This window comes from Rhamphochromis sp. 'chilingali' (assembly GCF_963969265.1).
Source record: "Rhamphochromis sp. 'chilingali' genome assembly, chromosome: 8".
NCBI classification, from domain to species: domain Eukaryota; kingdom Metazoa; phylum Chordata; class Actinopteri; order Cichliformes; family Cichlidae; genus Rhamphochromis; species Rhamphochromis sp. 'chilingali'.
In genome coordinates, this window is record NC_137935.1 from 36,595,578 (window position 1) to 36,611,091 (window position 15,514).

Consider the following 15,514-nt stretch of genomic DNA (forward strand, 5'->3'; position numbering starts at 1 on the left):
ATATGTTTTTTCAGCCACTGTCGTTTCCCTCTCTTCTTAGATTGCCTGAGATCTTCAGCCTGATTAGCTCCTATGCCTTGTTATTTTGCATTGTGATTTACACAACTCTGCGTGTTTCAGTGATATTAGGGTGATTATGGTAATCCCAGGCAGTGTCAAGCAGCCCAATGACAACGAAGGTTGGTTAAGAGAAGAGAGAATGATTGAGTTGGATGGCAAAAACAGACATTTTATTGGGCATTTAGGGTTATTTTTATAATGTTTTTTTTTTCTTTTCTTTTTTTTTACTGTTTTGTTTTTGCTGTTTGCTGTGTTGTTTTCTGTGTTACATACCAATATTTGGATATGCACTGTTTACTGTAATGACCCTAATATCACTGAAAAGCACAGGGTTGCTGCCAAAGGTTCAAGATTATGGTACTTTGGCCTAAACGTTTGACCTAAAACCAATGGGAGCACCTGCGCTCCCATCAGATTTAAGCTGTTCTGTTTTTTTGGGTCCATCTCTGTGACACATGACAATGGCTGCAAGTGCAAGAATGCAACCAGAGAGTGGAAAAAAAACAAAAAGGATTTTTAATATTTTCTAAACCAATTATATTTTCTACTCTAAGCATGCCATTAGTTCCACTGGCATATATCAAATCAACAAGGGCTTCTGGAAGTGTGTATTGTTCCTTGCACTGGGTAGACAAAAACAAACTTTCAGATTTCTAAATTCAGTTGATATCAGCAAGTTTCACACATCTGTTTTTATTAACATTAGTATACATCTTACAAATTACTAATTGTAATCCTTTAGATCCAAGGATGAAAATGCTTCATTACTGTGCACAAACATTATATTATAACAGAATTTTGGAGTCATGCATAGTGAATAGCTGTTCATAGTTACATTCTAGACAGTTAATTTAAAATCAATTGCTTTTGCTTTTTTTTTTTACCCTTTTGTGTTTGTTTTCATGAAATTTTGTGTTTTATGTGCTATTTCACTCCGAATAGTTTTTTCTTTGACAGCAAACAAGAGTTGCAGCTTGAGGTTATTGTGGTAGAACAGAAATCAGGAGAAAATCAGGAGAACTGTGTGTGTTCAACACACACTAGAAACAAAATAGCCCCTTTTTGTACAACAAAAGCCATGCATGTGGTTTTTAATTACTTGTATCTGTATATATATATATATATATATATATATATATATATATATATATATATATATAAAATTGTACATACGTACACATTTAAAGTGCAGAAAATGTTTATCACAATTATAGTACAGGTCTGCAACGAATCAAGCAGATAATGATGGTTATAGAGAAATGGAGAGCAGCAGAGTGGTCTTGACATACAAATCACTGGCAATGTTGTAATCAGAAGTTGTCAAATTTCTTTTTCATTAGTTGTCAGTCTAAAGAGGGTAGAGCTTATTGTATGTGAAACTTGAGACAAAACAGAGTGAGTTTAAATGAACACTAAGAATCTTATTTCTGAGTACATTTTAGTTCTTGAATGCATTCTGTTGAACTCATTAAACTGAAGTCAGCATTAGGTCCTCCTTCTTGGTTGCTGATACAAGATTTAATTTAATAATTGAAAACTTCATTACTTTATAATATACAGTGATAGATAGCTTGACCGCCAAAGAGAAACAAAACAAAGCGTTCTTTGTTTTTATTGTTATAGTTTCCGTAAATTCTGTAAATTGATGAACATCTTTTCATCATTTTGTCCATTTGTAGTGTGTTGGGTCTTTTTATGTAAGTGTAATGAAAGTAACTTTATAATGAAATGACTACAGCTTTACAGTTTTAAAACCTTCTCAATAAGGGGGTTTGACAACATTTAACTTATTAATCCATTGCACACAAATGTGCGGTCCTGCAAACACATGTAAACATTTATGCAATATGAAGCATTTCTTGCACCAGTTGTGCATGGTGACTTTTAGTTTTAGTTTTATCTGCCTTGCTTGCCCTGAAAGAATATCACTGGTTTGAGTTTTTGACTCAAGTACTATATTTTTTTTCCCTTTTCACGCTACAATTGTGGAGTTTCAAAAATATTTTATGTTGTGAGGGCATACGATGCAATTGTCTAAAAATAAAGTTACATTACTGTTATAAATTAACTGCTATTCTTCACTGCTGCCCCCATTTGATTACTTCATGATTTGGAGAAGATGGAGCCTTTTGGTGCATGTCTTCCTGCCCTTACGCCACTCTTGGCTCCAGCATGAAGGCCACCTTCATGGGCCTGTTGGATCCTGATGGCTTCTCTCAGGTTCTGAGCTCGGACTTCCTTGTTCTGGATTTCCTCTGCTACTCGACTAGGGAACCATCCCCTTTCACCATCATGGAGCCGTTCACCCATCATCCAGCCTGGAATAAAGAAGACCAGACCCAAGGTGACCAAAGACAAAATTACAGAAAATAATGCAGAAACCAAAACGTATTAGGTAGAAAAAGCAATTGTTTTTGATAACAAACATAAGCAGATTTTGTATCTACATACCATCATCTGTTCTCTCTAGGAGGTTCAGAACATCAGCCATTTCAGTAGAGAGTTCATCTGGTTCCTGAGCTGAGTATGACTGAATACACTGCACCTGTGGAGAATCTGATAAAAGTCATAGACAACTTAAATTCATGTCTACACAGACAAAGAAATTTACTTGTGGGTTCCGTATTCTGTCTCACCTGGTTGGTGGGCACTAGTAGACATAAAGCGTGTGCGCCGGTTAGGAGTGAGTGCACATATCCATCGAAGCTTATCACTCCTGCCCACATGATAGTACTGATTAATAATCATTTAAAGAAAACAGACTACCACGTTGCTTTATGGTATTTTCACCTTTTTTTGCAAGCAGACAGTCCATACAAAACAATTTAAACCTGTAAGATCCAAGCCAATGCCATGACTCCTTCCATAGAGGGAATTGTAGAACATGTGATCTTGGACCATACTTGGAGCATGATTATTCCTGCTCCCCACTGACCTGCACTTACTCTGCATTTAATGATCCAGGCAAATGTACACTTTAGTTTGTCTCAGTAGTTCAGCTTATCAATATCATGCACAGACTTGTTTCCTACATGAACTTATGGAAATTTCTTTACAAACTACAATGAAGTTCATGATTTCACCCATTCTGTGGCATAACTGGAGACATTTCAGAAGTGGTAAAAAGCTTCAGAAGGACTAAATTGCTTTACTTAAACAATTTTGCAAAGTTTGCTCACATACAAAGGAAGGCCCAGTCCTTTAGGTTTCTTGACTGTCGCAATATTTTTCTTGCCTTGTCATATTTTTCCTGTCTTTACACTGTATTTTACAAATAATGGAAATAGAAGACATGATAGAAACTGCTTAATGGAATCCTAAGAGGATTCTTCTCTGAATACTCACATACTGGAGGTCTTGAGCATATAGTTGACCTCACGCTCATCTTGGTTCTCAAGCAGCTTAAGATTAAAAACATTGGCCAGCTGCTGACCTTGGTCTTCAAGATCTTCTGTTCTCAACATGGCCCGTGTACAGGAGTCAATAACCTGGAACTTGTCCCCACTGGTAACAGTGTAACAGAATTAATATCCCCTGTTTTACAGAGCAACAGTAAAATGATCTGTTGTAATCTAAACATTTCGCAGTTTCCACTTTATTTGGCACACTTTAGTAAAGTAGTCTAAACAGTAATCCTTAGTAAAGATAGCTTTTAGTTTTTAGTGAAGCTGTTTTAAACACATTATTTAATTTATCGTCAGTACAGTAGGAGGGAATATCAGCTTATTATATAATTATATAATTGACTAAACTAGCAAAAAAGGTAGACTAATTAACTAGTCTAAAACTAAGAAACTAAGAAAATTTGAAAACCATTTATGAATAATGCAAGCTGTTCAAAAATTCATAAAAATCACTTAAATAAGAGTTAAAATCTAAAATAACAAAACAATAACTCATCGATACATTTTCTTCCGCTTATCTGAAGTCTAGACTAGCTAATCTTAAACTAGCGTGTTGTAGGTTCGACCCTCCTGTTCCAGAAAGAAATTAGCAGGAACACCAGAGGGGCAAAATACAAGCTACAACACAACGCTCCAGTGGACATCAACATATATGTCCTACCAAGCACGGCCAAACAATTTTCTACATGTATATCACACCACAAACATAACTAAGTGTCTTACTGAACATGATCCGGAATCAGAATCAGATTACCTTAATAATCCCTAAGGAAATTATGTTATGTTATGTTATGTTATGTTATGTTATGAATCCTACCATCCATGAGCAGGAAAAAGATCTCGGCTGTGGGTATACCCTGGATGTTTAGTTTGGTTGATGAGATTTTTAAGAAGTGTTATATTTGACCAAGCAAATAAAGGTTTTTGTCAAAAGACTGAAATTCAGAACTGAACCTAAATCAATGTCAGGTGCCAATTAAATATCTATTCAAAAAATTTACAAAACTATTGTGTTAGAGTACTTTACTAAATGCTTACCTGCGTTTGGTGACCAGCAACAGATTATTGAAAAGGAACAGGTAGACAGGCTGGTAGAGCTTACGGCTTCGCATGGTCCTAGTACTCTTTGGTCCACCCATTTGCTGTACGTCGCCCTTCTTTAGCAACCAGCGTGAGTGGGAAATGATGGGCACAGACTACAAGGTTAAGAGAAATAACAAACAAAAAGGGGTACAGACTTACTGAATTGTTCCAAAACAGAATACATTTGGAAATTCAATTAACATAGCAGTGACCATTTACCCACAAGCAAAGAGAAAGCAGTTGCTTTGGGTGATATGGAAAACATCTCAGTCAAAGAGATAAACACAACTGTTTATTAATGAATGTTTAATTAACAATGAGAATAATAGCCAGCTCAAGATGTCCATAAATCTAAATCAATTATCTGAAACAATACATTTTCTCTGTGTGTCAAAAAGAAACAGGTACATGTTGGAACCAGAACTTGACCAGAATTCTCCTTAGACTTCTCATTTGCTGCATGTCTTGCAACAAATTAACAAATGAAGGTCAAACAGTTCTTGATCTCCGTTAGGTGTTTTCTTTGCTGCAATTTGAGCAAGAAAACCTAACTCCCGATGTTAAAAGGAGTCTGCTACTTGACCTCTGTGAAGCATTGATGATTAGGATGGTAATTGTATCCTCATTACCAGAAGTACCCTACCATTAAGACCATGTCTGATGAGGCTTTAGTGGACATGCATCTCTCTTCTCCTGTGTCAGGTCTCTGCTGAATGTTTTTTGTTTCCTATTTTTAAGGACATGACTTTTAGGTACTTTCAGGTACTGTTCATCTACTGCAGATCAGTTTTTATGCCACTTCTTCTTTTACCATCCACTTGCTAGTTTCCTCAAATTTCAAATGTGTTCCACATAATGCCAAAATATCCCAAGTTTTCAGCTAATAGCTATTTGGTAATCACCTTTTGGGAGAAAAAATATTATATTCTATGCCCTTCAAACTGTGTTATTATTGATAAATATGTGATGATCATAGATTCAACTAAAAATATTGGGGAAAAAAGTGTTTTTCACAGTCCCCTGGTCCTCCCTTGCTATCGAACCTGTAGCCCATGCCGTCATTCACAGCTGTCATCTTAAGGCTGACGTTTCTCCACAGTCACAACCAGATTGTTACAGTCCCAGTCACAATTTAATGGTCTAAAACAGTTCTTAGTTTTGTGTCTGCTTCCTGGTATGAAATCTTTTTATCTTAGTGCAGACTGACCCTTAATGCTGACCTTTTGTGTCCAGCAAGTGCATCTTGGCCTAGCATTGGCTTGGTGACAGAATGATTATGGCCATTATGAACTCACTGGATTCAGACTCCCTCCAGAAACCCCTCTCCACACATGGAGCTCAGCTGGAAAAGCAGAGATGATGGTTCTCTACCACCTCACTTCCAAACAGGAAGTAATTATCATCTCCATGTATCCCATTAGAGTCCAATTGTGTTTCAGTCTGGTGAGAGGCAGAGCACTCAATGTGGCCCAAGCAATAATTAACTCCAATGATGACTGCTGCTATGCTTTGACTCAACAGAACTCTGACTTTTTGTCATCCTGGCTATAATGCTAAAGAGAACCCTTAGCTACAGCACTTTCAGAAAGACATCTACTGTTGATGAAATGTGTTCCTCATTATTGTAAATTTAAATATTATTATGAAATAATACACATAAACAGCTCCATTCAAAGTGCGATGGATGTCTCTTCTAACAAGACCAGGTTTTCCCCAGAAAGTTTCTCAATTAACTTTAAAGTCCACATCAGTTTTGGACACCACTCAGACAGACAGAGAGTGACTGAAGGGGAACTGGGAAGGGGAGCAGAGAAAACTATAGAGTCCGGCATTGTTTTGGCCAAGTTACACACCAATTGACTAAAAGTGATACTGTACTGCAGAAAGTCAACACCAAGTGAGAGTGCCACCTAAACGAGGATCTCAATCCTAAAGAAAACCTGTGGAGTTAGCTGAACCTTTGAGTTGCCAAGAGGCAGGCAAGAAAGTCATTGTGCTGTGAGTTTCTATAAAAAGACATGGGCCAGCATTTTTCCTGAGATGTGTGCAAACCTGGTGACCAACTACAAAAAAAAGTTATTTTTTGTTTATTCACTCTGTCTAATGAGTCTGCACTTCGGTCCAAAAACCAATATACTCCCCCTTGATTGAAAAAGCTTGTTACAATAACATGTATTTTACCTTGGATTTAAACTCAAGTGTCTTTTCAATGCTGATAAGCTCCTCGGTGCGACTCATTTTCCGCACCCCTTCATTACACTCTTTTACAATCTGAGAAAGAAACAAAAATTAGAGACAAAGAAAAAAATGATTTACCCCATAAAACAGGAAAAGACTAAACATAAATTCAAACTGTCCATAGTGTTATATTATTATGTATGTTGTATATATTGCAACCCCAACTCTATAACATTTTAATGGAATTAAACAGAATTCAAATACCTGCAGATCTCATAAACCAATATTTTAGCTACAATACAACACAAGGAATGAAATAAGTATAAAATAAAACATTTGACTATTTCATGAAAATATTTAATCACTTTGAATTTGTTACATTCTCTAAAAAGTTGACAAAAGCCTGAAAAAGTAATGCTAAAAAGAAACAAGGGGAGGAACATTTTGCAGCTAATTGGTTTAACTTGCTGTAGACAAGTTAGCAAAAGTAAAGATGTGATTCACCAGTTTCCACAAAACTGGCCGTCCAAAAAATACAGTTTAATACTCTAAAGCCTAACATGTTGCTGGTGTCAGACAGTTATTTTGCAACATTTTTTTAAAACATCTGTAATGATTTTAATGTGGCACCTTGACTGGGATTACTGTAATGACCCAAATATCAGTTGTTGCTTTCAGGAACCATTGGAATTTTACTATTGCACCAGTGGTACAAAAGTTACCGTACTAGTTTGACCTAAAAGTTCTATCGTGCAAAGAGCATTATGAATCAAAATTTGAAATTTGTTTTTTAAATGATATTCATTGTATCCTTCAGTCTAAAAACAAGAGCGATCATCTGACTAATGGGAGCTTGCTTCAAAAGCCTGCATCTCTGACAATATGAGGCCTCATTAGTGATACTGGCAACCTTGCACACCAAGGTATATACAACAACATATGCGCTCATCCAGATAATGCCTTATGTGAATTCCATTTTTAAAATGCTGAACTGCTTACTGTAGATATTTTTAAAAATCAAGGTTTCATCGTATAAGAGTCTAGATTTACCTGCCTGCAGTCAAGACTTCTCACTAACTGAAAACACTAAACATAATGAAACAAAATGGGAAATAAGACCTTTTGATTGTATCTCTTAGGATTTTATATCAGACAAGAATGGGAAAGCATTCTTCTCCTCAGTTCCCATACATTTCCAGACTGTTGTTAAAAGAAAAGTCGATGACGCTACACAGTAATAAACCTTGTCAAAACTTTTTCGAGACATCCCATATGGAAAAGAAATAGTAAAAACTTATATGTGATTACTCATGAAAGTGGCCACTTTCATGAGTAAATCATATAAGGCTTACATGATTTACTCATGAAAGTGGCCACTTTCTCATTACTTTCATACATTGTTTTAGTAAGTATCCAAAACATACAAGTTTCATTATATAATTTTTCAAGGGATCTTATATCTGTTTTCACTCTTGTATGCTTTTCATACAAGTTTCACACAAGACAGATACAAACTTTATAAGATTTATATATATCTTTTCCATATGGGATGTTGCTGCCACCAAGTTCAAGTTCAACTAAAAATGTTTTTAAAATGGGGCAGTAGTAATAGTGTCATAAATCAATTAATTATTAGAAAATCAAACGCTGAAAAAGGAAATAAAATGAAAAATGTTGCTCACCTTCTCCAGTTCATGATGTGCTTTTATGGCATTTGCTTCCCTCTCTGAGTTTTCTTCAGCTTTTTTCAGAATGTTCTGTCGAAGACAAAGTGGTCATCATCATCATCATCATCATATACATTTTCTTTGCAAGCGTTCACTGCTTAAAACGTTAAAGGAACACTTCAAAATCACATCAGATTTCACTGGAAAAAAACAGCATGGTAGATAATGTTGAAATTTAAAGTCAGTTGGGATAGAAAGGACCACATCATTTGATGGAATGTAAAACTATTCACCTATAAAAAGTCAAACTGAAACAAAAAAACAGCAGGCTACTTGTGATGGTCCGTTTTGAGTTTTGGGGATGCTTAGTGGTTTCTAGTTTTGATTATCTTTGTATTATAGTTTTTACATTTTGTACTGTTGTAATTCTGACCTTTTATTATAGTGTCATTGTTATGTCCCAGTTATTTCTGCATTGAGTTACCGCAAGGTTGTTTTTATTTCCTTTTTGTGTCCCCATTCTGTCCCCTCAGTCTTGTCTCTTGTCTCTTAGTCTTGGTCTCTGTGTTCATTACTTCCTGTTTTATTTTGACATCCCTTGTTCTGTGTGCATTCAAAATGAAAGATTCTGAGGTCTAACCTGGAGGCATTGGATGGAGTGAAAGATAATGTCCTAGAGGTGTTCTACTGTATTCAAGTAAGTGTGGGGGCCAGTCAATAGTATCAATTCCTTCATCCTCCAGGAACTGCCCGCATACTCTAGCATCATAAGACAAGGCATTGTTGTGCATCAGGAGAAACCCATGAACCACTACACTAGTGTAGAGTCTGACAATGGGTCCAAGGATCCTGATAACCCTGGACCTCAAGTTGCTTTTGCCTAGCCTGTAGGGGTCTGTACGTCCCTTCAATGATATGCCACCCCAGACCATCATTGACCCATCAAAGTGGTCATACTGAATGATGTTATAGGCAGTATAATGTTCTCCCCAGCTTCTCCAGACCCTTTCACATCTGTAACATGTGCTCTGAACAAACCTGTTCTCATATGTAAAAACCACAGGGCACCAGTGGTTTGGCAATACCAACTGGGATCCAGAATTCTGGGTAGAGAGTAGAAGGGTCTACTACAGGATGTGGGGCCATCAGGCCACATTCATGAAGTCTGTTTCTGATTGTTTAGAGACATTCACACCACTGGCTTGCTGGCTTATCCTTGAACTCATCCTGTGCCTCCTTGCACAGAGGAACAGATTACGGTCCTGCTGATAGGTTGAAGACCTAGAGCAGGGGTGGCCAACTCCAGGCCTCAAGAGCCGGTGTCCTGCAGGTTTTAGATATCACCCTGGATCAACAAACCTGAATCACATGATTAGTTCATTACTAGGCCTCTGGAGAACTTCAAGAAACGTTGAGGAGGCAATTTAGTCATTTAAATCAGCTATGATGGATCAAGGACACATCTAAAACCTGCAGGACACCGGCTCTCGAGGCCCGGAGTTGGCCACCCCTGACCTAGAGTAACTTTCTGTTTTCTTATGCTACAAGTAGTGGCACTGGCAAAATGCAAAAAATAGTGAAAAAACAATCAGGAAAAAAATGTCAGTGGCTTTCACCTTTTGAGGAATTGTCTTGTTACACATCTAGTGAACCTGTTGTTAATTTGATTAACACCAAAGCAGCTTAAACTGTTTAAGAACCCCTTGTTTGTGTGTTTGTTTGTTTGTTTGTTTGTTTGTTTGTTTGTTTGTTTGTTTGTTTGTTTGTTTGTTTGTTTGTTTGTTTGTTTGTTTGTTTGTTTGTTTGTTTGAGGTGTGTGTTTATGCAACACTGTCTTTGGAACAAAATCATGGTCCCCCATGGTACCTAAGCCTACCTCAAAGTATGAACAAGAGACAAATAACTGAAGTCTAACTGACTCAGATATTGCCCAGATTAACAAGGTCCACGTCAAGTTTTCAGGAAACAGGACATACTGATGAGTAGTGGGATAGGGATACTGGAACAAACCATACATAACTGATAACACAGAATGAATTGGTTGTTACTATGCCAGCAAACCCACTGAGGGAGGTTATTTACAACGCATATGGGAACTGTGGATGAAGTGAGAACCAGCATTCCTCACTGCCACCTGCTCCTGGATCACTGTTTGGTTAGAAATAACCAAACAGCATCAATCAGTCCAACTCAGTGTGTTCCTTCTTCCTAATGTTGCTCTCACTTGGTATTACTACGTCTATCACTACAGCCGTCTTATTCTGCATGTCTACCACTACTATGTCCAGTGGTTAGCCACCACCATTTTCTCTGCCTGTATCTGGAAGTCCCACGGGATCTTAGTTCGGCAATTCTCCACTACCCCTGGGGTGTCTCACATTTTGACCTCGGGACTTCCAGGCCATATTCGGCACAAACACTTCTGTATACTATGCCGGCCACTTGGTTATGGCGTTCCATGTATGTTCCTGCCTGCTAGCATCTTGGACCCTGCTGTTATGTGCTGGATTGTCTCAGGGGCATCTTTACACAGCCTGCACCTGGGTTCTTGCCTGGTGTGATAGACCCCAGCCTCTATGGATCTTGTGCTCAGAACTTGTTCCTCTCCTGCCATGATTAGTGCCTCTGTGCACTACATCACTCCAGGTGGCCTGGAGTGATGTCTCCTTCACTCCAGGCATACAGCTTGATTTTGTCTAGCACTCCAGCTTTGTCCAGCCACTGGTGGGATTTCTGGATGTCAGCCAATTCCTCTATCTGCCGGTGGTACATACTGTGCAGGGGCCTGTCCTTCCATGATGGTTCCTCCTCTTTAGGGATGGGTATCGAAAACCGGTTCTTGTTGAGAACCGGTTCCCACTGTTTCAATTCCTTGGAATTGTTTGCCATTTTTGCAAACGATTAAATAAATAAATAAATAAATAAATAAATAGAAGTAAATAAATATAGGCTTTTTTATAGTCCATCCAGGCAGTGCACAGGTTGGTCTGGTTTTATGGTCTCGAGTGACTGCTTTATCTATCAGTAGATATAGCTTTGCCCCTCTGGTTTTTCTGTCTATTCCTTTCTGAGCCATATAGCTGTTCATCTTAGCTGCTACAATGACAGGATCTTTCATGTAGTGTTGAAGCAGGTCTTTAGGGTTTAGGACTGTCCTGCCTTCACTTAGCCAGTCTGGGTATGTCTCATCCATTAACAGCTGGTTCATTTGTTCTGCCAGGTGCAGTTAACTTCTTTAGACCGTAGATGTACATGTAAGAACTGTCCAACTCTTCAAGCTGTCCAGCTCTTCATGCTTGAGTCTATTTCTTGGATGTCTTCTCATTATGATGGTTACTTAATCCTGTTTAGGGAGGTTACTTTGGTCTGTTATTAGCTCCACGGGCCACTGAGCATTGTTATTATAAGTTGCCGCCGTCTCCGATATGCTCTGTCACCACCCTTGGTGGGGCTGTTCTCATATTGTTCCCCTGCCACTGAGAGCACATCTTGGATGGTTCAGTGGAGTACAGCTGGTTTATGCTCCTGGAAACAGCCTACATACCAAATGAAAAGGATGGGCATGGCTCCAGACAGTTCTGTGATATAAAGGTCATTTGAGGTCAGCTTCAGTCTGAGATTTGATTTAGCATTCAACATGCTTGTCACAAATGGAAAAAGAAAGTGCATGGCTTTCCCTAAAGTATTTACTGGGCAGCTGTGTCCAAAAGTCCAACCATGTCTGATTTCTGAAAGGGGACTTCAGTGTCTCGTCACAAGACAGTTCTATTAAACTCTCCTGCTGAACAACTGTAAAATCTTCAGACATGTCAGATGCTTTGATGCTGATGCCGTTTCTCATCCAGCTATTCACTTCTGCTGTCCCTGGAAAATATTTACTGAACTGTTGTCTGAAAGAGACAAAGAATGTATTTTTTTTTGTATGTAATTTGTATAGTTTTTTTTTCTCTCTTATTTCTTTTCTAAATGTACTTGTATATTGTTCACATGTTGAAATAAATTACCAACCAAACCAAAGAGACAAAGAATGCAACAATGTTGTCTATGACTCCATTGGCAAGGTTTAGGTTGTTGTCAGACAGGAAACTCTCCAAACTGGGGACAGCTGCCTTTTGCTGCTCTACACACCCCAGTTCCTGCATCCTACTTAAATTCAGATATTCAAATAACCTGTCTTAGGAAATCAGCCACAAGCATCTGCGCCCATGGCCTATGGATCACCTTGAACTTAAAAGACTGGAGAGCCAGATATCACTGGTTGATCCAGGTATTGGCATTCTTCATGCGATGGAGTGAATTCAGCCGGGATCTGAACAGAGGGTAAAAGGGTTGCCCAGGAGGCAATAACGAATATAGTCGACTGCCCATTGCATGGCGAAGCACTCCTTTTCCACTGTACTGCCCCCAGCCCCTTATTCAGGCATCAGTAGGCAGAATGAAAGGTAGGGAAACATTAGGACTGTGGAGCAGGCGTTCCCCATAAAGAGCCTTCTTTACTTGCACAAACCCTGCCTGCCACTGCTCTGTTCACTGGACCAGATCTGTGAGGGGCTGGTCAACTAAGTCGGGCATGAACCACCAGTAGTAACCAGCCAGCCCCAAGAGCCATCTCACCTCTTTTTTGGTCTTGGGATGCAGGCAGAATGTGAAGGCTGCTGTTATTTCTATCTGAGGGTGTATCTGACCACTTCTTAAGTGGTACTCCAGATACTGTACATCTGGTCGTCCTACTGCACTCTTCTTTGGGTTGGCTGCGAGCCTCAGAGACTCCAGGACTGTGGCTACTCACATACTCTGGTCAGATTCCACTGGTGATGATAACGTCATCCAAGTAGATGGAAGGATATGCAGCATGACACAACAGCCATAAGGCATTGAAGGGTGGTTGGGGCTTCAAACGAGCCGAACAGAACTGTGACTTATTTTTACAAACCGTACAGAGTGCAGAAGGCTGGTTTTTCCTTGAACTATAGAGGCAAGGTAATCTACCAGTAGTCCTTAGTTAAATCCAATGTTGTGAAAAAACAAGCAGTGCCAAACCGATCCAGGACCTGGGGCATGGAGTAAACGTCAAACTGTGACACTGTCACTGGCTGCAGCTGCTGTCATTGCTGTAGTAAGGACCCAAATGCAGACATTCTGAGGGCAAAACTAGGTTTTAAGGCTATTGAGGCTAAATAAAGATGCAAAACAATGACAAGAGGTCACTAGGAAACATTAACTGGGCATGAACTAAATCATTAAGGATGTGACACATGAAGCAAGGAACATGAAACTAGAAACATGAAAACCTGGAACACGTGAGGAAGATGAACAGATGATCTGACAAAGGGGTGAGGAAGACAGAGACAATATATATCACTGGGTGATGAGGGAAGTGGAAATACATGGGAACACAACAGGAACAAATTAGACATAATGAGACAGGGGAAGCATTACTGCACACATTTAGCACAGGACGAGTGACTGTCAAAATAAAACAGGAAGTACATGAACGCACGAACATTGACAAGGACACACAAGCTTGACAGTAGAAATGGGGATCTACAAAACATGGAGGCATATAACAGACTCGGGGAGACAAAGGATGAAACACAAGGTGAGGAAAATGGGAACAGGTGAGGGAGATGAAACACAGAGACACAATTAAGGAACCGAGAAACAAATAGGGAACACAAACATGAGACAGAGAGGGAATAAACAGAGACATGACAGGGAAAACATACACATAGGACATGACAGACTCTCAGAGGAGACACAGAGATGAGACAAAGACATGAAAACATGAACCAGAAATAAAAATAATCTCTGAGGGATGAAAGAACTAACTCAAGACTAATCTGTATAAACTTGAACTTAAAACATCTTCATGATGCAACGGAAAGAATCACGAATACAAAATAAACTAAAAATGCTGGGTCAAAGACCCAACACCCTGACTGACACCTCATTCACCTACCAGTAGTCTACACAGAACTGTATAGACGTATCTGTCTTCACCACAAGAACTATGGGGGCTACACAACATGCTATGTGACTTGTTTTACTCCCAATTTTAGCATTTCAGCCAATTCTTTCTGACGCTTTGTCTAGCAGGCTAAAAAATTCCAAGGAACTGAACTACTGGAACCAATTCTCGATTTCCATCCCTACGGATGGATGGATGGATGGATGGATGGATGGATGGATGGATGGATAGATGGATAGATGGATAGATGGATAGATAGATAGATAGATATAACAGTGTTGGTAAACTCACCTGAACAAGAAGCTTGAGCCTTGTAATCCTTTGAAAAGGAAGGATGAGGAAAGATGTAAAGGACAGGCCCTTGACACATGGATGGTTTTCTAGTGTAGCCATGGTGTCCCGAAATTGCTGGTTTCCATCTCTGGACAGACAGTCATAATCAGAACTTGGACATTCAAACACATTGCTTATTTGAATACTATATGTTCTCCATATACTATATGTTCTTCTCCTTATCTCTATATGTGTTGAGAGATAAGGAAAGTGGCAGTGCAGCAGTATGTCTATGACATGTCTTTGGCCTGTACATATTTAATGGTAGGTTAAAAGGAGGTTCTTTGGAGAGATTCATACTAGAATCAAGAGCAATCAGCTGCACCCTTTAGGGTTCATAAAAGCAAATCATTAGCCTCCATCTCAATCTGTTCCTATCCTTTTTTGCATACCCACTTTCTGCATATCCTTCTTTACTACATACAGTACATATATCTCCTCTCTCGTCTTCTGCTATTCACCCTTCCTCATTGCAAAGCATCTTTCCAAATCATTCAATCTGAGGTGCCCCTCTGATGTATTCATTTCCAATCTTGTCCATTCTCATCACTCCCAATAAAAATTTTAACATCTCTGCCACCTCTAGCTCTTTCTCCTGTCTCTTTTTAGTCATATATAACCAAAAGAAATATGGCCCTACCAAAGATGATACAAATATGGTCACTAATGACATCAAACCTTTAGTGTCCACCTACATAAAATCAATAACTGCAGCCTTTAAATGCAAAATACTAAACGTTTGAACAAGAATGCAAAATAAAAAATAACAATACATGGCTAACACCAAACATTGTGAAGAAAAAAAGCAGTCTTACATGCAA

General features: G+C 38.8%; 1 protein-coding gene across 2 annotated transcripts in view; it reads right to left on the bottom strand.

Annotated features, from left to right (window-relative positions):
• Positions 1-925: 925 nt before the first annotated feature.
• The window catches only part of ngef (neuronal guanine nucleotide exchange factor), a 35,119-nt gene continuing 20,530 nt past the window's right edge, over positions 926-15,514 (bottom strand). For both annotated transcript variants that reach the window (XM_080889264.1, XM_080889265.1), the window contains exons 8-15: positions 14,652-14,781; positions 8,408-8,482; positions 6,729-6,818; positions 4,503-4,660; positions 3,406-3,564; positions 2,697-2,776; positions 2,512-2,616; positions 926-2,378 (exon numbers count right to left, since the gene is read on the bottom strand). In XM_080889264.1, the coding sequence (XP_080745390.1) occupies positions 2,164-2,378; positions 2,512-2,616; positions 2,697-2,776; positions 3,406-3,564; positions 4,503-4,660; positions 6,729-6,818; positions 8,408-8,482; positions 14,652-14,781 (1,012 nt within the window). In that variant the 3' untranslated portion in view covers positions 926-2,163. The remainder of the gene's footprint in view (positions 2,379-2,511; positions 2,617-2,696; positions 2,777-3,405; positions 3,565-4,502; positions 4,661-6,728; positions 6,819-8,407; positions 8,483-14,651; positions 14,782-15,514) is intronic.